The 23,275-nt window shown below is 39.3% G+C and overlaps 4 protein-coding genes across 9 annotated transcripts in view; all 4 read left to right on the forward strand.

Moving 5' to 3' along the window:
• The window catches only part of LOC145287941 (beta-alanyl-dopamine/carcinine hydrolase-like), a 151,134-nt gene that overhangs the window by 124,328 nt on the left and 3,531 nt on the right, over positions 1–23,275 (forward strand). The window contains exon 1 of one of the 6 annotated variants that reach the window (XM_080135894.1): positions 19,075–19,417. The exons of 4 other annotated variants lie outside the window; for them this stretch is intronic. The gene's annotated coding sequence lies outside the window, so the exon portion shown is untranslated. Of the gene's footprint in view, positions 1–19,074; positions 19,418–23,275 lie in introns of those variants that run through there. One more of the 6 variants, XM_080135895.1, reaches the window with a different exon arrangement.
• Positions 1–23,275, forward strand: part of LOC145287943 (beta-alanyl-dopamine/carcinine hydrolase-like) — a 73,821-nt gene that overhangs the window by 35,385 nt on the left and 15,161 nt on the right. The window lies entirely within an intron of this gene.
• On the forward strand, positions 10,942–12,187 carry LOC145288170 (uncharacterized). Its single transcript, XM_080136226.1, has 2 exons — positions 10,942–12,033; positions 12,173–12,187. Exons 1-2 carry the CDS (start codon positions 10,942–10,944, stop codon positions 12,185–12,187), a joined length of 1,107 nt encoding a protein of 368 aa, XP_079992352.1.
• LOC145288171 (uncharacterized) lies at positions 12,203–13,351 on the forward strand. The gene has a single exon (XM_080136227.1). The coding sequence runs from the start codon at positions 12,203–12,205 to the stop codon at positions 13,349–13,351; it is 1,149 nt and encodes a 382-aa protein (XP_079992353.1).

Consider the following 23,275-nt stretch of genomic DNA (forward strand, 5'->3'; position numbering starts at 1 on the left):
TCTGTAGAAATTGACCATTCCCAGGAATCGCCTGAGCGATTTAGAGTCTGTTGGTTCTGGAAAATTTTTTATGTCTTCCACTTTCCGTGCTGTTGGTGTAAGTCCTTCAGCACTTACATTGTAGCCCAAAAATTCAATGTTATCTCTGAAAAATTGGCATTTGTCGACAGAGATTTTAAGGTTATTCTCTTCAAGAAGTGAGAGAACCTTTCCAAGATCATTGTGGTGTTGTTCCTCAGACTCTGAAAACACCAGGATGTCATCGATGTATACGAAAACGCAGCCCACCTCCCTGAGTATGCTGTCCATAAATCTTTGGAAGGTTGAACTGCTATTTCGCAACCCAAAAGGCATAAATAAATATTCAAAAAGGTCAAATGGTGTTATCACGGCAGGTTTTGTCAATATCAGCCTTCTGAATGGGAATTTGATGATATGCCTGTAACAAATCAATCTTTGAGAATACTCTCTTTTTAAAAAGCTTGGCTCCGAGGCTGTTAATGTTCGGGATTCAGTCCGCAGTCAATTCTTATTAATCCCCACAATTTTAAAACAATTCCTGAATAAACTTTTGTGGGTTTGTTTTACTGTACACATAGATTCGAAAAAGTTGTCACAAAACAAATATATAACAAATAAATGTTATCAAAGTTAAGATAAGTTACTTTTCTAACGAACTGGATATGTTTTTAGTGTTTATATTTAATGTAACATATTTATTCAGCTCGAAAAACATACAGTATTTACCGATGTATTCAAAAATTCAAAATGGCGGCCGACTCTCTCTCGGAGACGGTAAGTTTGGGAAAAGGAGTTATAAATAAAAAACCAGTCAAAATACTGTTAAAAACCCGCCGAATATATGTCAGCCTATGTCACGGTAACATATATTGAGCGAGTTTCTAACAGTATTTTGTCCGTTTTTTTATTTATAACTAATTTTCCCAAACTTACTGCCTCAAAGACAGAGTTGGCTGCCATTTCAAATTTTCGAATACATCGGTAAACACTGTATGTTTTTTGAGCTGAATAAACATGTTACATTAAATATAAACACTAAAAACATATCCAGTTAGTTAGAAAAGTAACTTATCTTGCCTTTGATAACATTTATTTGTTATATATTTGTTTTGTGACAACTTTTTCGAATCTGTGTACAGTAAAACAAACCCCCTAGTTATAAAGCCTATGCTTTTGATCTGTCACTAGTGCACCGAAACACTAGGAAGAGGTTCATAGTCAACAAATCATCAATTTGTCCAATTGCCTGTAAACTTATATCATTAAATAAGTAGATAAGCTCTGACCATTGCATATCTTTCTCACTTATTTCTTGTCAAATTAGCCAACCGGATTACAAACGGATTTCTTTTACGATAGAGGGTAGAACTTTATTTAAGTAGTATATTTAATATGTACAATTCGTACATACTAAAATATGACCATCTTGCTACCTATATCTAATCGCTTATACTGGATCCTCAACAGCTCACATCTTACTTTCCGTATCCTCGTACTGTAAATCTCTTATAAGACATTTTCTGAATAGATACAAAATTTTTTCCTGATCAGCTCAACATCCAGTGATCGTACATCTAATCTTTATCTAATTCCTTGGTACTAGTGCACTTATTGATCTGTGCTAAAATAACGTTATTTAAAAAGCCATTCTTAACATGGGGAGGGTGTTTTGTACCTATTCTGTACTTTAACTGAATAAAAAAAAACATATCATAAAACTTTAAACTTGGAAATACGATTTAAAAAAAAAATAGCACGGATCAGTAAGTGCATTAGCATCAATTCTTTATATCACTTTGAATTTTACCTTAAGCTTTCATTCTATCCTTATGCTAAAATGAACACCTTATAATACTCTACTCAACTACTTTAAAAGCAAAATTAGACAGATGCAGTTACAATATCAGAGAATCTCTTGAGATGCTTTGTGCCGAGCCTAAATTACAGACTAGAACAATAAACCACGACCCTATGTACCTATGATTTCTCTCAAAACCGTAAAAATACTGCTGCTAGTATGCTATGTATATCCTATAGATATTTTACCTCCAAGACGACTGCCTTTGTCTCTTTTGCATGAAAAACTTTTCTTTTTTTTTTTTCTAAACTCTACCCTAAACTCTGTCCTAACGTGTAATTATACTGTACTATTATTTAAACCCTCTCTCCTGATCACTACCCAACTGCTCTATTTCCCAAGCTGCCATTAAATCTAATCTATTGCACATAACTTAGAGGGGTTTTAACTCTCAACCCTTAACCTTGGTAGACTGACTTTTCATAATCGATACACATTAACATCTAAAGATTTCTACTAAGGCATGCTCTTATCCCATAGCTAAGCTTTAAAGTCGACACTTACTAGCCATTGTCTTATACATAGATTTAAAGTGATCTATAATAAATGGTTGGGTAGGTCGATTTTTAACTTTTTCTAGAAAATCAAAAACTTCTACGCAGGGAGAGTTGTGTGTTGGTATGATGAGTACTAATATAAAAAAATTAGCTTGCCATCTTTCATGGTTGAATGAGCATTTAACTTTAAAGATTGTCTTATTAGACGCGCTGAAAAAATCGTTGCTTTTTAGACAATTTTATAAAAGTTTACAATTTCAGTCCAAACAAATTTATTAAATTAATCATTTTAGTAAAAAGGAAAGAAATATATTAAAATTAATAATAAAAAGTGACCCCCCCCCCCCCGCGGCTGCATATAATCTTCAGTTGACAACATTAACTGAGGATGCAAGTCATAAAAAGTAATTCTGAGTCAGAATCTTTTCCATCTTATGCATATTATTAGCAAGATTTTGACCATAAAATATTATTTTTTTAGATCCTTACATAAAGTGGCTTCATGTGAAAGGTCATAATTATTAATGAAGGAATAGAATGAAATGTGCTTGGAATTTATAAGTGAATCAATTTTTAAAAACTACAATTGTTAATTAAAACTGCTCTAAAACCTTGATTCATCATAGGTAATCTTAGGTTCAAATTTATACACTAATTTTAAAATAGATTCATAAAAAATATGTCAAACCACACACAAATGTTAGCAATGATTATTGTTGCATCATTTTATAGTGTTCTACATAAGATCCTTTTGAATCAAAAGAAGGCCTCATTTCTCGACATAAAACTTTTGCAATAATATGCTTGTCTTCTTTCAAATACATAGACCAACTGAGAAGCCTCTGTGGTTAACTTAACTGCCCTTTCGATACTTTGCGAATGTGCAGGTAAATCAGGAAAATCTAGTTTCCTCCAACTCAACAATGAATCCTGAAGTTCCTCATCTGAAAATTCTTCCGTAAAAGCAGGCTCACAGACTCCACTTTGAGATAGGTTTATTAAATGAAACCAATGTGAAGCTTTGAAATTTATTGTTGAATTTTTTTCAACCTTTCGTGAGATGATTTTGCACTCCTGAAAGAAAAAAAAGCAATTAACTTTAAATATGGATTCTACTTGTTTTAATTTTTTTCTAATAATGAAATTTCAACATTTAAAAATGAACATATAAATCAATGTAAACAATTTCATTATTTTTATATAAAAAAATGTTTACTTACCTAATGGTTAAAATTTTTTATAGCTTCTTCCCTCACTTCTATTTCATCTGATTTGGCGATTGCATACAAAATATTTTCTGGCAATAGAGCATTGTATTGAATATTTTTAATGCAATTGTTTGGATTTCTTGTGGCTGCTGCTTAATTCTCTGAATCATATTGAAAATGTATAGTTGCTTGTTATGAAATTTATTGTCTCTTTTAATTTCAAACCAATTAACTGCACACACTTCAACAATAAATTTAACCTATGTGTGCATTTTATTAAACAGTGTTTGAGGATAAATCTGTCAGGTCCATAAACACATTAGTTGAATTGCTAGAGTTAGCCATCTGGCTTGATTTAAAGGCCCAATTCTCCATGCAGCATATTTTGGATCAACCTTTCCCCGTGAAATTCCTACTGCCTATTTCAAAAGTAGTCTTTGGTTGCCACTCAGATCATCAATGCCTACCAGTACAGAATAATTGATATCCAAAGGACTACTTATTGGTGGAAATTCAACCTGGGGCAAATGATTGTAATTATTACCACACAATTTTCCAATTGGCCCAGTAAATGATGTTGGGCTTTGTGTATTGCCATCGATCCATTTAAATAACGCCCTGAAAGGAAGCTCATTCTGATGTCGGGAGCAACCAATAGTGTGTAACTTCCTGTTTAATATTTTTTCTAGAGATGTGACAAGCCCAGATTCACAACCAGTGTTTGTATTGGTGTTGTCTAAAAGTACAACCTTCAATGTAGTCTCACTTTTATATTCTTTTAAAACACTTGCAACTTCTTCTGCTAAAACAACACCAGTTGCATTATTATTAGGGATAACTCTATGGGTGAGATATCCTCCCTTTTTATCACAACCTATTTCTGTTGTTAATTTCAAATGGAGTTCTGGTCCCTTAACTTTTCTTACTTGTGTTTCTCCATTTGCTTCCACCACCTCCTGATAAAACAAAGTGTCTTTGTCATGCCTACTATCCACACCAATACAAGCCAGATTTTCAATTTTTCATGGTGCTTTTGAAGGGTATGCTCTTTAGTTTTTTCTTTTTGTCTATTTTTGATTTATCCAGGATGATGTTGTTAATGTTTATACTTGTGTTGAGAAGGCCCGTAGCATGTAAATCCAAAAGGGAGGCATTTGCCAGGCTCACTCCTAATTTTGAAGAAACATCACCCCGGATTAGTTCAATAGCATACCGTGGAATTTTTAACTGGCTGTAATTACAATGTCTGTCTGGCTCAAAATTTTTGTCTTGTCCATCGTTATTCTCTGATTGGGAAAGGGAAACATTCTGGTCATAAGATGTCGAGGCAAGAGAAGATGAACCAACTTGGTTCCCTCTCTCTCCTAACACTGCACTCCTTTTATAATTTTTAATGGAAGCTTTATCTATAGGACCAAGTTGAAAAGTGCCCTTAGGTCCTATTTTGTTTCTTTGGTCTTTTAGATATTCTCTGTCTTCCAATAGAACCTGAAAAATCAAATTTGACACATATTGGATGTGAGATGTGACTCAGAACTTTCATGCAATTTCTCATAAAACGAAAAACTATGAGATTTTTAATTTGTTTACTTAAAATACAAATATAGAAATTCATTTACTTTAAAATGTGTATGACATTGTCTTAAAGAATGAAAAATAGAATAATAAACTGACAATTGTTCGCGCATGGCAAGAAAAGGAAATGGAGTAGAGAAACGAGAAATGGCAGTCCGGCATGTAGAAAGAGAAAGAGAGAGAAGAGGGTTGGCATCAGTTAAGCTGCGCACCATGTTAGCAGTCAGCTACGTGGAGGTGTTCTCTGGCACAAGTTGTAGAAGAGTTATCTGGTTGATGGACAAAAGCAAAAGGGGGAAAAAGAGTGAGAAAGTCAATCCAGTTCATGGAGAGAGAAAGCGTATAAAGTGTACGTACTGTCTGTTAGCTCTTGCCCCACGCATAGTAGCAGGTGGCATGAGGCGCGCGGGCCTCGAAAGGGTACGCGGTTGGTCTGTCGACCATTCAGGTCAGAAGCTGATCCAAAAAGAAAGAAGCTGCTTATTGCTCTTGTTTTTACAGTTGTTTCCGGTGGTCTTTTGCGCATGTGTGGATTTCCTTTGAAGGAGAAAGTGACGTTGTCCATGTGTGCGTGTATGTGAGTACATGTGTGTACATTAGTGTGTGTGTGTATACACGTGAATGTGAGTGTATATACGCGAACATGAATATATGTACGTGTGTGGACGTGCACGCGTATGTTTGTGTGTGCGTATGTATATGACAAGTAATATAGCTTGAGATGTGAACGCATGTTTTTGTGTGAGACTAGAAAAGGCTCGTGCAATACTCCCCATCCCAGGAAAAAAAATATATGCAGTGTATATATATATATATATATATATTTAAATTTTTTTTTTGTAAGTAATGTTTTCGGCAATTGACCTTTCGTTTTGTTTTTTTGCTGTTGTGTAGTTGTTTAAAAAACGTCAAAAACAGAGTGTGTTCGTAAAAAAAGTATTTACTTATGCGTGGAAAAGGCGTTTATTCTTTTATTTTAGGCTGACATTTGTTTTGTTTTTTTTGTGTGTGCTGACATGTGCAATGAGTTGCTTGGACAGTGAAGTGAATTGTTCGTTTGGAAGGAATATTTTTTTGTAAGTGTTGACGTCGAGTGTCAGTTGACGGTGTCTTCGCAAGTGTGTCTGCGGTAGTGTGTATACATTGTTTGGACGAGCGCTAATTGCACATTCGTTCGTGTTGAACGGTAGTGTCCGGTTGCCGGCTGTCAACGAAACTTTCAGTTGTGAGTTTATCAGTGTGCGTGGTGCATCTTACTCGTATTGTGGATTCAACTTCTTCCTATGTGTTGATAGGGATGTCCTGTAATTGTTTCTTTGTTGTTGCGTCTGCTGTGCGGGAAAGAATGTGCATAGGCCTATGTGATTTTGCTCCTCGCGTTTGTTGCAGGGTAATGTCAGGAAACTGTGAAAAATGCTTGTCGAGCTCGAATTTTTCTTTAAATTTGGTATGAAGTCGACAGCTCCGTGTTTGTTTTTCTGCCGAGTCTAACGAGGGGTTTCGTCATTGTAGTTCGTTGAGGTTCTTGTCGGTAGTAGTTTACTTGTTTTTCTTTGTTGAAATGTTTTTTTTTTTTCTTTATCAAATAAAACGCGCGTCTCGCTCCAAACAATTAATTTCAAAAAGGTAGGGTCACCATGCTTGTTCGCTTCATGTCAATCGGGCGCCAATTTGTTGCGGATTTGTGGTTATAGAAGGAAATGTGTGTTCCTCTCATGTTCGGGTGTCACCAATTTGTGGTGGTGGTGCAAATGAGGAATAATGAATTGAATTGAGAAAAAGACGAACTACGTGTTAAATTGAATTAAATGAACAGGAATTTGTTTCGTGAAGAAACAAATGAAAGAAAAGGGTACAACACGTGTTTAGTTTGGCGTGCGTCTCTCGCTGTTAACTGGTGAGAAGGAAAGTGTATTGTTTGGCGTGCGTCTCGCATTGTTAGCTGTTGAGAGGGAAAGTCTATAGTTTGGCGTGCGTCTCTCGTTAGCTGGTGAGAGGGAAAGTCTATTGTTGTAGAGAGAGAGAGTGAGTGTGTGTATGAGTGTTTCATTCAAACGCATCCATTTCATTTTAAAATAACGGGGTCACCATCGTTTGTTCGGGACTAGGATATATAAATCCTAATCCCATTACAAAGAAAATAATGAAACGAATGGAATGAAGGAAACAAAAACTCAGTTGCTGGATAAAATAAACGTGTCGTTTATTTTCTGTTGAAAAATGAATGTTCTAGGTGTAACTCGTGTTCATGTCTGCGCGTGGAAAAAGGAGTGAGCAATGTAGTGGAAATGGGAATGACAGTCCAGCATGTAGACAACGAAAAAGATAGAGGGTTGGCATCAGTTAAGCTGCGCGCCATGTTAGCAGTCAGCTATATGGAGGTGTTCTCTGGCACAAGTTGTAGAAGAGTTGTCTGGTTGATGGACCAAAGCAAAAGGGGGAAAAAGAGTGAGAAAGTCAATCCAGTTCATGGAGAGAGAAAGCGTATAAAGGGTACGTACTGTCTGTTAGCTCTTGCCCCATGCATAGTAGCAGGTGGCATGAGGCGCGCGGGCCCAAAAGGGCGCGCGATTGGTCCGTCGACCGTTTAGGTCGGAAGCTGGTTTGAAAAGAAAGAAGCTGCTTATTGCTCTTGCTTTTATAGTTGTTTCCGGTGGTCTTTTGCGCACGTGTGGATTTCCTTTGAAAGGGGAAGTGACGTTGCTCATGTGTGCGTACGTGTTCGTGTATGTGAGTACATGTGTGTACGTTAGTGTGTGTGTGTATACACGTGAATGTGAGTGTATATACGCGAACGTGAATATATGTACGTGTGTGGATGTGTGCGCGTATGTATATGACAAGTAATATAGCTTGAGATATGAACGCGTGTTTTTGTGTGAGACTAGAAAAGGCTCGCGCACAATTTTCCTTTTTACATTTCACATTTTTGTCCTCACAAGATAAAATTGGCAGTTGACAACGGCAAGAAGAAATGTCAAACAATGTGTCGAGTTTCTTTATCAGAATGTTCTTTGCAGATGATGAGAAAGATTTTCTATTTATCTGTTTTACTTTGTAAGAAATTCTCTTACTCGTTTTTGCCTTTGGCAGAATGAAAGAGACACTCAAAAGCAACAAAGGCTCACCTTAAATAATATTTCATTTACAAGAAGGTAACAATGAGTCCATATTGCAAAAGAGTGCCTTCTTTAGCTTCAGCCAAATGGCGGGTAGTTCTTGCCTTGAAAGGTGAAGGTAGTTTTCTTCTTGTGGAAGATGCTGGTTGAATCGGCCGCTTGTAGAAATGGTTGAGGGTTCACGAAATCCTTCCAGACTGGTCAATAAGAACAACGCACATTGCGATCGATGTTCATAAAATAGTATGCCCCCCTGCGGGCAATGATAATGAAGTAATTAATCCGTAGAACATTTTAGCCTCAGGCTTGTATCCGCATTTAAGTGAGCGGAGATAACAAATGGGATAGAACCCTGCCTTAGTTCATTAGGCATGGAGCGAGATAACACACGTCGGCTTTGCTCGACGCAGAATTGAAATCTGTTTTAAGAAACACAATATTCCCGCCAATTCCTGAATCCTCCGCAGCAACTGAACAATGCAATATCATTGGTCGAAATAATCGCGTGATTGGAAATCCAACAGTTATCGCCCTTGCATTCTGAAATCTCTAACAACTTTTTTAAAGCAGATATTTTGCAATTTATTCACAATATACAATTCAGTTAACAACGGTAAGCGTGGATTAACTGTTTTCCAAATTATATTACCGGCTATTAATTTTGAAACCGCGAATTTACTTTAGGTTGGATGTATATTTTCCAGGAAATAACTTTGCTGTATGACTTGTCGATATGTGGGGTGGGGAGGGGGTCTATTTTATCAACATAGAAGGTGGACCAGCAAATTTATTAGTATCTCCACTGCGAGTAGAAATTTTGGTTTGTTTCCCAACCATTTTAGAAAAACAAAATATCTGAAAAACGTATATAATATCGGAAATTGTCGAATTATATAAATAAGTAAAAATTGAGAGAGAAAAAATTCAAATATGATAAAATATAAAATAATAAATATTCACTTACTGAATTACAAATCAAACTGCTAACGGCAAGATGTTAACGGCAAGAAGCACGCAAAATAAACAACTTTCAAATGAAAAAATATCTTTACAATTATAAAATATCTTTAAAATAAACAAATAATTATAAAAATAATAATAAAATTGTTTTATAAGAATTATAAAAATATTTTAGTTTCTTGATAGTTATGTATTAAAATGAAATGCAAACTAGTAAACACGTGTACGAATTAGCGAATGTGTGAGAAAATAAAAAGAAAATAAAAGAAGATTGCTTACTTGGTGGCGCCGGCCTCGAGGGCGGAATTCTAATCTGAGTGGTTGAGGGGACGAGTCTTTTATAGACTTGGAGGAGTAGTGGGAGGCACAATTCTTCTGGTATAAAAGAATTGTGTCTCTGGCTAGTACCAGTTCTGTTAATGACTTACTGGTGAACGGTTAGCACAACTTAGTTACTCGCTGCTCGCCGTACTACAATACTTGTTACTTGACCCAGTAGGGGGGGGGTCGCATAGGGCATCCTTTGCAACCCCTCGGAGCTTACGCTATCCGTGTCCAGCAGACAATTCACTGACACTGTCTTTCTTCCACAAGAGAATGTAACTGAGAGAATGGGTGGCAACGTGCGGGAATACCCGGTTGAAATTGCATTGTTCACATCCACATGAAAAGAAGGAGTAATAGCATTCCCCCTACCAAACTTTTGAGACGTATTCTGTCTTACTGTTGATGTAAATGCAGTGGAGGCACCGCCCTTAATCTGCAATCTCTTTATTGCTTCTCCAGTTAGTCTCAATATGGAGGCCATAGGCGGCACCCGTCTATCTGTTAGCGCTATTATCTCCCCTTTCAATTCGAGAGGAAATTTCCGAAATAGAATCTTAGCCATCTGTCTGGCTCCGCCAGAATCGTCCACCGAAAAGTCACAGGAAAAGGAATTCCCAAGCTCTTCCAACAATAAACGGGCGGTCCTGCTCAAAGATCTGCCTCGTGAACATATGTTTAAGGGGTCAAGAGAAATCACTCAAAGCGTACGCTGTGATCGACGAGCACAGCAACAAATCCCTGGCTTGCTCCGAACTCTTTGACTATTTCAATGACCAGAGCCCCACTTCAACCTACACCCTAAGGACCTGCGCCGGAACCACGGAAGCATCAGGCAGGAGAGCCCTAGGTTACAGTGTGAAATCGCTCGACGGAAAGGCCACCTACACCCTGCCAACTCTGATAGAGTGTAACGACATTCCGGACAACCGATCAGAGATACCAACACATGAAGTGTTTCGAAATCTTCCTCACTTAGCGGCCATCGCAAACAAGGTACCTGCACTGGATCCGGAGGCACCCATCTTACTGCTCCTGGGGCGAGATGTGATTGAGGCTCACAAGGTGCGAAAGACTATTAACGGCCCACCTGGTGCTCCCCACGCACAAAAACTGGACCTGGGATGGATTGTGGTAGGCGATATTTGCCCCGGTAGAACGAGAAACAGAAAGGTGAGCGTTTTCTTCACTAACACGCTCTGTAGAAGCTCCCCTTCTTTGAACCATGCCCTAACTTAATCCACGTTAAGGAAACATACGGTCCTCTAGCTGTGGTACAACAGCCCGAACATCAAAGGTTGGGTCACTCAGTATTCCGACTCACGAAGAAAGATGAAACTCTAGCACCCTCTGTCGAGGATCTCAGATTCCTAGAGATCATGGACAAAGATTTAAAAAGGGACACCGACAACAGTTGGGTAGCCCCACTACCCTTCAAACCCTTCAGACAACGGCTCCCAAACAACAGAAACCAGGCTATCAACAGGCTTCTTTCCCTTTCTCGACAGTTCGACAAAAAAACGCAGTTGAGAAACGATTTTATTCTCTTTATGGAGAAGTTGCTAAAAAATAAGCATGCTGTGGTTGCTCCTCCCCTAGCCACTGAAGAGGAAAGATGGTATCTTCCCATGTTTGGAATATACCACCCCAAGAAGCCCGGAAAGATCAGAGTGGTGTTTGACTCCAGCGCCCAGTACAATGGGGTATCGCTCAACGATACTTTATTGACTGGGCCTGATCTTATCAATACACTAGTAGGCGTCCTGATGCGTTTCCGAAAAGACTTAGTCGCGGTTATGGCGGACATAGAGCAAATGTTCTACTGTTTCCGGGTGAAGGAAGAGCACAGGAACTTCCTGCGATTCCTTTGGTTCAAAGACAACGACACTACCAAAGCTGTCGCAGAATACCAGATGAACGTCCATGTGTTCGGAAACAGGCCTTCACCAGCAGTGGCGACATACTGTCTTCGGCAGTCAGTGCAACAAGAACATCCTGACTCCGACCAGGCTGTTAGAGAATTCGTGGAACGAGACTTTTATGTAGACGATGGCTTAAAGTCCGTTCCCACCGTCGAAGACGCAATTTCCCTACTGAAGAAAACTAAATCTGTCTTAGCTGAATCTAACCTAAGACTGCACAAGATAGCATCCAACAAGAGTGCCGTCATGGCAGCATTCCTTCCTGAAGACCATGCCACTGAAAGCAAGGACCTTGACCTGGAGGACGAAGCCGCACCAGTGCAGCGCAGCCTCGGGCTTAATTGGGATTCAAAAGGCGACCACTTCTTTTTCACGGTGGATGACCCCAATAAACCCTATACGCGGAGAGGTGTTCTGTCGACCATCAACAGCCTCTACGACCCACTTGGATTTGTGGCCCCAGTCACGGTTCAAGGCAAGTTTATTTTGAGGACCCTGACCATGGACAACAACGATTGGGATGCTCCACTACCACCACAAAGGCATCAGGTATGGACTGCGTCGAGGGACTCCCTGAAGGACTTGCACAACCTACGGATACCCAGGTCTTATGCCACTATGTCCCCTTCGACCGCGATAGGTAGAGAGCTTTGCATTTTTTCAGACGCTTCTACCAAGGCCATTGCAGCTGTTGCTTATTTGAGGCTAACCTTTAGAAATGGAAGCTGTGAAACTGCCTTCGTCATGGGAAAAACCCAAGTTAGCCCCCCAGCCCGAGGCTTCCATACCAAGATTAGAACTATGCACAGCCGTGCTAGCTGTGGAACTAGCGGACCTTGTACACCAGGAGCTGGACATGGAAGTTGACACCACCTTCTACACGGATAGCAAAGTGGTCCTTGGCTACATCCACAATGAGGTAAGACACTTTTACGTCTATGTCGCCAATCGGGTCCAGAGGATACGCCGCACGTCCAAACCCCAACAGTGGCACTATGTGCCCACCGACCTAAACCCCGCAGACTGTGGAACTAGGTCGGTTCCTGCTATCCGACTTCACGATGCACCATGGCTCAATGGGCCAGCATTTTTATCTCGACCCTCGACGCCTGATGATGGTAACCAGACTTATCACCTAATCGACCCCGATCAAGACACTGAGATCCGTCAAGTGGTGTCGACATTCACCACCCACACCTCTTCTTCTTGTCTGAACTCTGAACGCTTTGAGAGGTTTTCATCGTGGATTGCCGTTACGCGAGCTGTAGCCCATTTAATACATATTGCACGAACATTCAACAAGAGAAATACGATCAACAAAGCCTGCAACGGATGGCATTGCTGCAGAACACTTACAGTGGAGGTGCTTAACCAAGCAAAAAACATTGTGGTCAAAGCAGCACAAAGATACGATTATGCCACAGAGATTAACTGTCTCGAGGAGTCGAAAAAACTGCCCTCGGACAGCGCAATCAAGACTCTAGATCCATTCATAGACGAACAGGGTCTCCACCGAGTTGGAGGGCGCACGCGAAGAGCAGGACTTTCCCAGGAAGAGATGCATCCCATCATCATCTCCGGAAAACATCACGTAGCTACACTACTAGTGCGACATCACCATCAGAGTATCCATCACCAGGGACGTCATTTGACAGAAGGTGCGGTTCGGGCAGCTGGCTTCTGGATTGTCGGTGGCAAGAGATGCGTCAGTAGAGTAATTCATTTCTGTGTCAGATGCAAGCGGCTCCGGGGATCTGTGCAAGTTCAGAAACTATCCAACCTACCAGAGGATCGCATGGATTTCAGCCCTCCCTTCACCAACGTGAGCATGGATGTGTTTGGACCTTGGCCAGTTACCTCTAGATGAACCAGGGGAGGTTTGGCTCGCTCCAAACGATAGGCCACCATTTTCACATGCATGACCACCAGGGCAGTTCATATAGAAGTATTGGAGTCTCTCGACACCTCGAGCTTCATTAATGCTCTGCGCAGATTCCTCACCGTCAGAGGTCCAGTCAGACTTCTCCGCTCGGATCAAGGCACCAATTTCGTGGGAGCTAAAAAAGCAGTGAGAATAACGTCCAATCTAGATTACGACACAGTTAAAAACCATCTAGCAAGTTCAGGCTGCACTTGGCTGTTTAACCCTGCTCATGCACCCCATATGGGTGGAGCATGGGAAAGGATGATTGGTATAACAAAAAGAATCCTCGACGCTATGCTGGCGCAGCACTCGGCTGACCAATAAGGTGCTCACCACCTTTCTAGCAGAAGCAGCAGCCATTATCAACTTTAGACCGCTTGTGCCGGTTTCTACTGACCCAGAGGACCCAGCACTGCTAACCCCAGCAACTCTACTCACACAGAAAGTTGGATCGCTCTCAGCACCACCTGGTGAATTTAATTCTAAAGATGCCTCTAGGAGGCAGTGGAGACACGTTCAACACCTTGCCCAAACCTTCTGGAAGAGATGGAAAACCCAGTATCTCCCTCTGCTACAGACCCGCCGGAAATGGAGGGAAAGCACCCCGAATCTGTTCCCTGGAAATGTGGTGCTTCTCAAAGACAAAGAATGTAAGAGGAATGAGTGGCCACTAGGGCTGGTAACTAAGGTCATTCCCAGCAAAGACGGAAAGGTTCGCCAGGTGGAGCTAAAGGTCCGAAAGGGTGACTGTATCAGACATTTTGTTAGGCCCATCACAGAGACTATCCTTTTAGTGCCTGCTTCAGAACCCGTCGCATAACATGTTCGCTTACACTTGAGATACAATTTCATGAATGACATTGGACGGGGAGTGTTGTGTCTTCAGGCCGGGCGTTTTTTGCGAGAGGGACACAGTCGGTCGTCACCGGAGAGAGGCCTGAGTATTGTGTGAATAACTTTTCTGTGCAAGCCTTTTTCTTGAATATTATTTTTTTTTATTTATCCCCTTGTCAGCCCGTCTATTTCGGGTAAACATTGTGCTTTAAGTGACAAATAAATATTTATATAGATTTATTTTCATACGGACACTTCCCTCCCCACTTTTCGTGATTGGCGAGATCTCGTTGGGATTTCCGGTTTGAAGGGCTAAGCGAGCCTTTTTTTAATGTGACTTCAGATGCATCGCACGCGTTTTTTCTTCGCTCTGATCAATCGCCCCCCCCCATACAGCATGAGGTACGTTGGACTCCGTCATTCCTTTTAAAGAACATTACACTTTTGCCCTATTTGCCGGACAATATTTTTAGTCACTCATTTTATTTATTTATTTTATTTTACTTGTTTTTCTTATTTCCATTTCTTTTTTTTTTTTGGTCCATGCTGAACCAAGTTGTAATTTCTTTAGTCTATTCAAAGTTGTTCCTTTGCTTGCACAGATTTGTTTCACGTGGTTAAGCGTTGTTTAACCAAGCTATTTTTTAAATACAAAATCTTTCACTGTGTTGTTATGTGAAAGCACGGAATAGTTACGTATTCTCTTTTCTCCACGTTGTAAATAACTTCCAAAATAATGCCGTCGTTATCTCGGCACAGTTCAATGGCGCATAGTGCCTTATATGTATATATGTTTATTTATTACTTTATTTTTGTTTATCTAAATTTTGATTCCCTTATTTTTTTGTTTTGTTTCAAATTTTTTTTTACCTAGTTAATAAAGCATATTCAGCGTAATACGTTGTTATGTCAATTTAATTTGAGTTGAAACTGCCTGCCTGACGCACGATTTCTTCAGTCTGACGGCCGATGTATCGACGCTGATACTGAAGCAAAATTTCTAAGAATAAATGCCGAGGAGCAGAACAGATGCCGTCCTGGAAACGAAGTCCCCCAGCTCAAAAAGGGCTCCACCCTTCTTCGGAACATAGTCCAGAATATCCTGGAATATTTGGTCAATGATTTCATCCAGGTCCAGATACTCCCTCTTCAATATAGCCATGGCTCGCTGGTAATTGGTGTCAGTGCAACTCAGGTGATTTACCAGCCTCAAGGCTCTGTCTGAGAGTGAACACTTCAAGAAGTTCAACCCCTCGGCATCATTGGCCATGCCGATCACGCAGTTCTCAAACCTAGTCAAGAACTAGTCAAGAAGTTTCTGAAACTCATGTGGTCGGACTCCATCTCCTGTCCGCTAAATGTAGGCCCTGTGATGTGTATACGTGGGGGTTTAACAATGAAGGAAGAACCTCTCCCGGTAGTTGCAGAAACCCTTGAGAACTCAAAGGCAGATTCCGAGTAAGGGCTGGGCTCTGGCTGTCGGTATGCTTGATCCAAATCGCCCAAGTCTTCATAATAACCCTTCAGTTGAGGAAGCCAAGCACCCTCAATCTTGGCAGGTGTACTCTCATCAAAGGAGCCTAACTCCAGTTGTGTGATACAAGTCTCTAACTCGAAAATGAATTGTCGAATCTCCATCCTTAAGAATGAGTACGCCGATGGCCTAACTCCATCACGACACATCCTCAGTCGTCCCTGAATCTTCTGAGTCAATGACTCCCTTCTGCGTAGAAGCTGCTCTTTCGTGACGTTCATGACAGTAGTTTAACCAACGAAAGAGTAAAGCAGCAAAGCCTTTGCAAGATATACACGGCAAACCCATATGCTTCCTTGGACGCATCGCAAAACAGGTACATATCTCCAGGCAGCCCTGCCATAAGCGCCTTGAGCAAAAAACGGAAGTCACTCAATCCTGAAAGGTCCCTGGCTAGCTCTCTCCAATCGCTCAAGATTGCCGGCTGGAGTGGATAATCCCAACCTGCACCATTCTTCCACATGGACCTGATTAGCACTCTACTGCGGATAGTAACCGGGAGATATAGGGACAATGGATCGAAGACCTTAGCTGACTCGGAAAGAACACCTCTCTTTGTTGTCACGTCAGGATTGCACTTTACTGGAGCGACGTACAACTCCTCCGAATGTGGGGAGTATCGGTAGCCCAGTACTCTCTCCCACTCCTCTTCATGGATACTTAGAGTACCATCCTCTTTCATCCTAGTGCGGAGCACCTGACTGTTTGAGTTGCATGACTGGATAACAAAGCCCCCTTCCAGCAAACGCTTTCTAACAAGGGAATACAATGTAGTAAGCTCACTTGCGTCTGCAACGGATGCCACAAGGTTATCCACATAAAACCGGTCCCCCATCATTCTGCGGCAAGCATCCTGTGGGTATTTTGCCGCATGCAATTTTAAGATGCACCCCAACACAAATGAGCTTGAGGTAAATCCGAATATCAAGGTGGTATAGCGGAAGCGGCGCAAACAATCTCCTTGCTTAAGAAAAAAGCAAAACCGGTTCCTATCCGCCTCCAGCTTAAGCCGAATCATTAGGAATGCTCGGCGAATGTCTGCTAGTAGCACATAATTGTTGGCTCTAAAGGCCAGTAACAACTTTAAGATGTCCCCTGTTAAGTTAACGCCAGAATATGCTGCTTCATTCAGCGATAATCCATCTCCTGTCTTCAAACTACAGTTGAATACTGGTCTGATCCTGGTTGTTGCCGTAGGGTCCGACTTGAAAACTGGTCTATGTGGTATCCACACATATTTGTCGAACTCCTGAGGGGAGACAAAAATCTCTTCAATTATACCGTCCTCCTGTTGCTGACGAAACACCTCCAAATATTCATCATATATTTTTCTTTTAGTCAAGTTTGCTGCCACCCAGTCTAAAACATGCAAGGAAGTTGCATGATTAGAGGGGACTCTGGCTAATCTATCATGATGCCAGGGGAGCTCCACATAATAGTTTCCATCCCGAAGCTCTACCGTTTCCTCAAACCGCTTCATCTGCACTTTATCATAATCAAAGCAGTCCTCCTGACTGGGAAGCCCCAGAGATTCCAACATAAACATTTGTTCTAGTCCTCTTTGCACCATACTGTCAGGAAAGCACTCCGTCATGGGATCCAGATATGTTGATTGTGTTTCAAGGACAAAACATAAATGTGATGCATCGACCTGAGGGGTATGTTCCATCACCAAATTAAACGAGAGGTGAGTAACCTTAGAGAGGGGCTTATCTTCCGAGAAAAAAGAGTCCACTGCTCCGAACGGGACCAATCCAGGCGGTGAGTCTGGTAACAGGAGGATGTTTCCTTACCAATGGAATTTTGGTGTTCAGGCCCTTCCTGGCTATGCGAAGGAATATCTCAATGGCCAGGACAGGATATGCCCTGTTTGAGTGAGATATGCCAGCGAATGACCCGCAGTTCAGCGAATTGTTCTTTAATCCATGATCAGGAGTACACTTCCGCCATACCTTTTCAGAGGTTTTCCTCATTCTCTGGTTTACTGACTGTTACTGCCTTGGTGTTTAAGTTCCTAGCCATCCGATTTAATCGACAATGGGACTACAACTCTAAGGCAGCGATCTACCTTATGAAGACAGTGCAACGGCAAGAATTTCCCGTGGAAGTGGAGTACCTAAAGGAGCCGAGTGGTAAACCCATGCCAGTTAGGGTTCGTGCTCTGGATCTTTTCCTGGACCCTGACGGTTTGATTCGATCTCGGGGAAGAATTAACCAATCTTCCCACTTTGGTTATGAAGTTAAAAACCCTATTCTGATAGGGAAACATCATCCTGTTACCAGACTCACCATCTCCGATGTGTCGGTATCGACTCAGAACCTCCCAACAGGCAAAAGTGGTATTTCCCAGAATGCGCGCCCCTGAAAAAATGACGGGGTAGACCTAGCCTGCTGCCTGCTGATTGATATCTGGACTGGTTGACTACTGCTAACATGATATATTGTACTAACAGTTGTTTTTTGATTAGATATTTTGGTGGTCTGTCATTTTGATGTAACTTTTTTCGGGTTTGTATTACTGTACACATAGATTCGAAAAAGTTGTCAAAAAACAAATATATAACAAATATATAACAAATAAATGTTATCAAAGGCAAGATAAGTTACTTTTCTACCAAACTGGATACATTTTTCGTGTTTTACTCAATGTAACATGTTTATTCAGCTCGAAAACCATACAGTGTTTACCGATGTATTGGAACATTCAAGATGGCGTCTTATTCTCTCTTTAACACGGTAAGTGTGGGAAAAGATGTTATAAATAAAAAACCGGATAAAATACTGTTAAAAACTCGCTCAATATATGTTACCGTGACATATATATATATATATATATATATATATATAAAAAATTTTTCCTATCAAAGGGAAAAAGGGTTGCTATTTAAGGGAGGTCGAATTTGGGAAAAGTGCAAAATATTTTTCTCCAAAATTTTACCGTTTTATGAGCAAATGAATTTAAACATTGAAATAATCGTGCATGTTGTTTTTACACCGGTGTTAAGTGATAGAAGTAATAGGTCAAATTATTACCGGGGTTCAGAAAAATCTGAAGCAAATATGTTAAATAATATATATATATATATATATATATATATATATATATATATATATATATATATATATATTTCTTACTTTCGAGGCATTTTGTGTAAGTTAGTTAATAATAAATTAAAAAAAAAAAAAAGGCTAACACTGAATAATATTTAATTTAATTTAATTTACAATGAACTCCACACAAAGTCTTTTTTTTTTAACTTGTACAATTTTCAATCTTCACCGGAAAAATCAAAACATTTGTGGAAAAAAAAAAAAAACTATTTAGAGGGTAAAGTAGATTACCCGGTGATAGCGTAAGCTCCGAGGGGTTGCAAAGGATGCCCTATGCGACCCCCCCCCTACTGGGTCGAGTAACAAGTATTGTAGTACGGCGAGCAGCGAGTAACTAAGTTGTGCCAACCGTTCACTAGTAAGTCATTAACAGAACTGGTACTAGTCAGAGGCACAATTGTTTTAAACCAGAAGAATCGTGCCTCCCACTACTCCTCCAAGTCTATAAAAGACTCGTCCCCTCAACCACTCAGATTAGAAATGCAGTCGAAATTACCTGAATATTATTAACTCGAGGCCGGCGCCACCAAGTAAGCAATCCTCTTTTTTTATTTTCTCACACACTCCCGACAAAAACGAGAAAAAAAAAAAACAAAAGGTAGAAGAGAGAAAAGAAAAAAGGGGGGGGGTTGTATTACTGTACACATAAATTCGAAAAAGTTGTCAAAAAACAAATATATAACAAATAAATATTAAGGCAAGATAAGTTACTTTTCTGCCAAACTGGATATATTTTTTGTGTTTTTATTCAATGTAACATTTATTCAGCTCGAAAAACATACAGTGTTTTCCGACGTATTCGAAAATTCAAGATGGCGTCTCACACCCTCTTTAACACCATAAGTATGGAAAAAGGTGTTATAAATAAAAAACTATACAAAATACTATTAAAAACCCGCCGAATATATGTCCACCTATGTCACGGTAACATATATTGAGCGAGTTTTTAACAGTATTTTGTCCGTTTTTTTTTATTTATAACATCTTTTCCCACACTTACCGTGTTAAAGAGAGAATAAGACGCCATCTTGAATGTTCCAATACATCGGTAAACACTGTATGGTTTTCGAACTGAATAAACATGTTACATTGAGTAAAACACGAAAAATATATCCAGTTTGGTAGAAAAGTAACTTATCTTGCCTTTGATAACATTTATTTGTTATATATTTGTTTTTTGATAACTTTTTCGAATCTATGTGTATAGTAATACAAACCAAACCCATATATATATATATATATATATATATATATATATATATATATATATATATATATATATATATAATTATTTTAGGATCTAGGTTGTCTCTTGTTTCAAAATATTTCTTAGAAGCAAAGGATATAATTAATTTTCACAAACTGTGATATCTGGTGGTGAAATAAAGTTTGAGTACAATCGTGTTAGTCAAGATCAAGGTGTAGTATCTGTTCTTCAGATGCTGCACTTCATTTTCTTGTTCTCTTTCGGTGGAGGAGAAATCCTTCACGACTGAGACAATTTTTATTTTTGTACCTTTTCTCCACATTAAAAAAACGACCCTGGTGTCTAACTCTGTCCCGTGGGGAGGCATAGTAAATAGGTATACAACTATTGATATGAACTAGAAATTCGGAGAAAGGTTAAGAACTAAGAATTAACGTGATCGTCTAATATAAAACCTTCAAGGGAAGCAACTCTTATAATCCAAGGGAGATAATTATAGTTTGACACATGAATGAAGAGTAATTTATAAAGAGACGCAAGAGGGGTGGTGGTGAGTGGGGGGAACTCTGTAGTATTAGTCACAGTTGAAAATCGCATTTAAAGTAAAAACCTGAATTATTTATTTAAAAAAATATATATAAAAGATTATATTTGAGACATTTTAAACAAATGCACAATGTCATTGGAAAGTGAGAAAATAGATTTCGTTGGTCATCCTTTGTCACCATAATTAAAACATGTTTATCCTACTCTTAATCATTAATCACCATAATACTATATTTACTCCAGGAACTGTCCTTAAATTTCCCAAATCGGTTAAAAAAAAATTTGGAAATAAATAACGTTTATATGCGATCATTTCATTAGTGAAATTAGTATAAAAAAAAAATTAGTTAAACTCTGCCCCTCACCCCTTTCTAAATAATAGGGTGACCATTGTTTGTTTGGAACCGAAAACAAGCTGACCAATCTCTAAGTGGGCCTGAGATCTAAATGAGGGATAAAAAAGTGTGATGGAGTTTGGAGAGTGTGCTGTTTCTTATTTTATTATCTAAGACAGAGACCCCCCCACACACACACACACCTCTCTTGGGTCAAAATGCAGGACACTTGAGAAATGGCCAACGTAGCTGAAAGTTTTCTTTTGTCAAAAATATGAATTTTGATCAATCAGGGCTCTATTTAATATTTATTTTTGCAAGTCTCTGGGAGCTGCTTAAAAAAATATAAAAGGCATGGAGAACTTCTCTCTTCAGAGAAAGGGATAACTGACAGCAATGCTTGCTGAGTGAAATTCAGTAGCTGAAATGACAGCTTTTCTCGTATGTGAAAGAACATTGCTTGGCTCTTTCTTTCTTTACCACAACACAGTCAGACTCTTTCTCTCACGCTCTCAAGTCTTCACCTTCTTCCCCCCCCCCTTCCTTTCATACAGACTGCCACCTTGGTGCACACACTAAAAAGTAATTTCATTTCTTTTTACAAAAATAAACAAAAGATTATTTTACATTATTTGATAGTGTATTTCTTTTTATTTATTTCAGGGGATTTATGTAAGTCTCCAAGAGTGAGTGACGTCTTTCCAAGATGAATGCAATTTGAGAAGGGCCAGAGACAAAAAGAAAAAAATTAAATTTGGGAGTGGGCACCTTGAAAGCTTCCTATTGGCGGGGGGGGGGGGTTCCTTTACTTGACTAGCTAAAGACTAAAAACTTAACCAAAAGGCTGGGATCTGATAGGACCAAGAACTGCATATACCATTCTTAGACAGGGAATATGTACTCCTACTTGATTCCTCTTTGTACATAATTTTGGTACTTGTATCCAACTTCTTTAAAAAAAAAAAAAAATTGGTGCTTTAAGAACACAAACCTCTACACCACCATTCACGCTACTGCTAGGATCAAGAGAAACACCATTTGTGTCTCCTCCTTGTCTCATGGCATTGTTGATTACCTTTCCTCAACAGTGTTGATTACGTAGGATACATTTAGTAGGAGAGGATGCTTGGGATTGATACGAGTTGTAATGTCATTGGCATGCTTTCCAGTACCACCATAGTTTGCAGCATTCAAAGAAAGTGTGTTCAGGTGTTTCTTCTCCTTGATGATGAAAGAAAAAAAAGTTGCAATATTTTTGATACTTAATGGGGGTATTCTCTCTGAAAGCTGGGAGATTCTATTCATAAACACTGCTGATAGGAACAGACGAATCAAAGTAATTCACGTTCTGCTATCAACCAATCAGAAACCAGAATAGTTCCATAAAAATTAAATCTTTTAGCATTCCAGCACATAATTTTTTTATGTCCACACGAGATATTTTGCTCTTTGGCTGCAAAATTATAAAGTCCAGAACCTGTACAGAACAACTACACACAGGAAATTCTTCATCTCCAGGGCTTGTATAGAATAGCTACCCATTGGAAACTTTTCTGAAATTAAACATGACTTCCAATTCAAGAAAACGACAACATTTGAAACAATTAAAATTAATCTTATAAAAAAATACAGATCTGAGTTGTCCAATCTTTATAGAAATCAACAAAACTGTTTATTAAACTTAAGTTGTTTTAAAAATGTTGAAAAGCTTATATATCAACAGTAGCATGCTACCTCATGGATTAAATAAAGGGTTTCATTCCAATTTCTGCCCAAATTCCCGAATTCGCCAAGATACACCTGAAGAAAGTTGGAGGTCACATGTGAATGACACTCAAGATAAGAGCAATAGTCCAAATAATCCAGATCAATCATTATCTAAAGAATTCAGATTTTGTCATTCTTCTTTGAATACTGTCTTTCCCTCTACAACCATACTATCAGCCAGATAAATAGAACCATACAACGCTTAACAACTTTGGGAGTTTATAAATGAAACTGGTTTACTGATAGATTTACACAGTATATAGCAGACAACCAAAAGCAGAAAGACAAAAAAACAAGGGAGTTAATTAGAGCCAATTCCAGACTAGCCATAGTGCTAGTATAACTATAAAAGTGAGAATGTGTGTGAGATGACACTTCTTAACCTATATAATCAACAAATTTTTGATCTACGGACTTGAAATTTGGTATATAGGGCATTCAGGCATGTAACAAACTTTTTAATCAGTTTTCACCTGGAAAAATGGGTGGCTAAAGGGTTAAAATTAAAAAAAAAAAATTGTACTTGGGCGTCA

Source organism: Euprymna scolopes, chromosome 11, assembly GCF_053919585.1.
Source record: "Euprymna scolopes isolate OS-2025 chromosome 11, ASM5391958v1, whole genome shotgun sequence".
NCBI classification, from domain to species: domain Eukaryota; kingdom Metazoa; phylum Mollusca; class Cephalopoda; order Sepiida; family Sepiolidae; genus Euprymna; species Euprymna scolopes.

What these genes read in the sequence shown, in the direction of transcription:
- LOC145288170 (XM_080136226.1), top strand. Translation starts at nt 10,942, where the DNA reads ATGGACAAAGATTTAAAAAGGGACACCGACAACAGTTGGGTAGCCCCA.
- LOC145288171 (XM_080136227.1), top strand. Translation starts at nt 12,203, where the DNA reads ATGGAAGCTGTGAAACTGCCTTCGTCATGGGAAAAACCCAAGTTAGCC.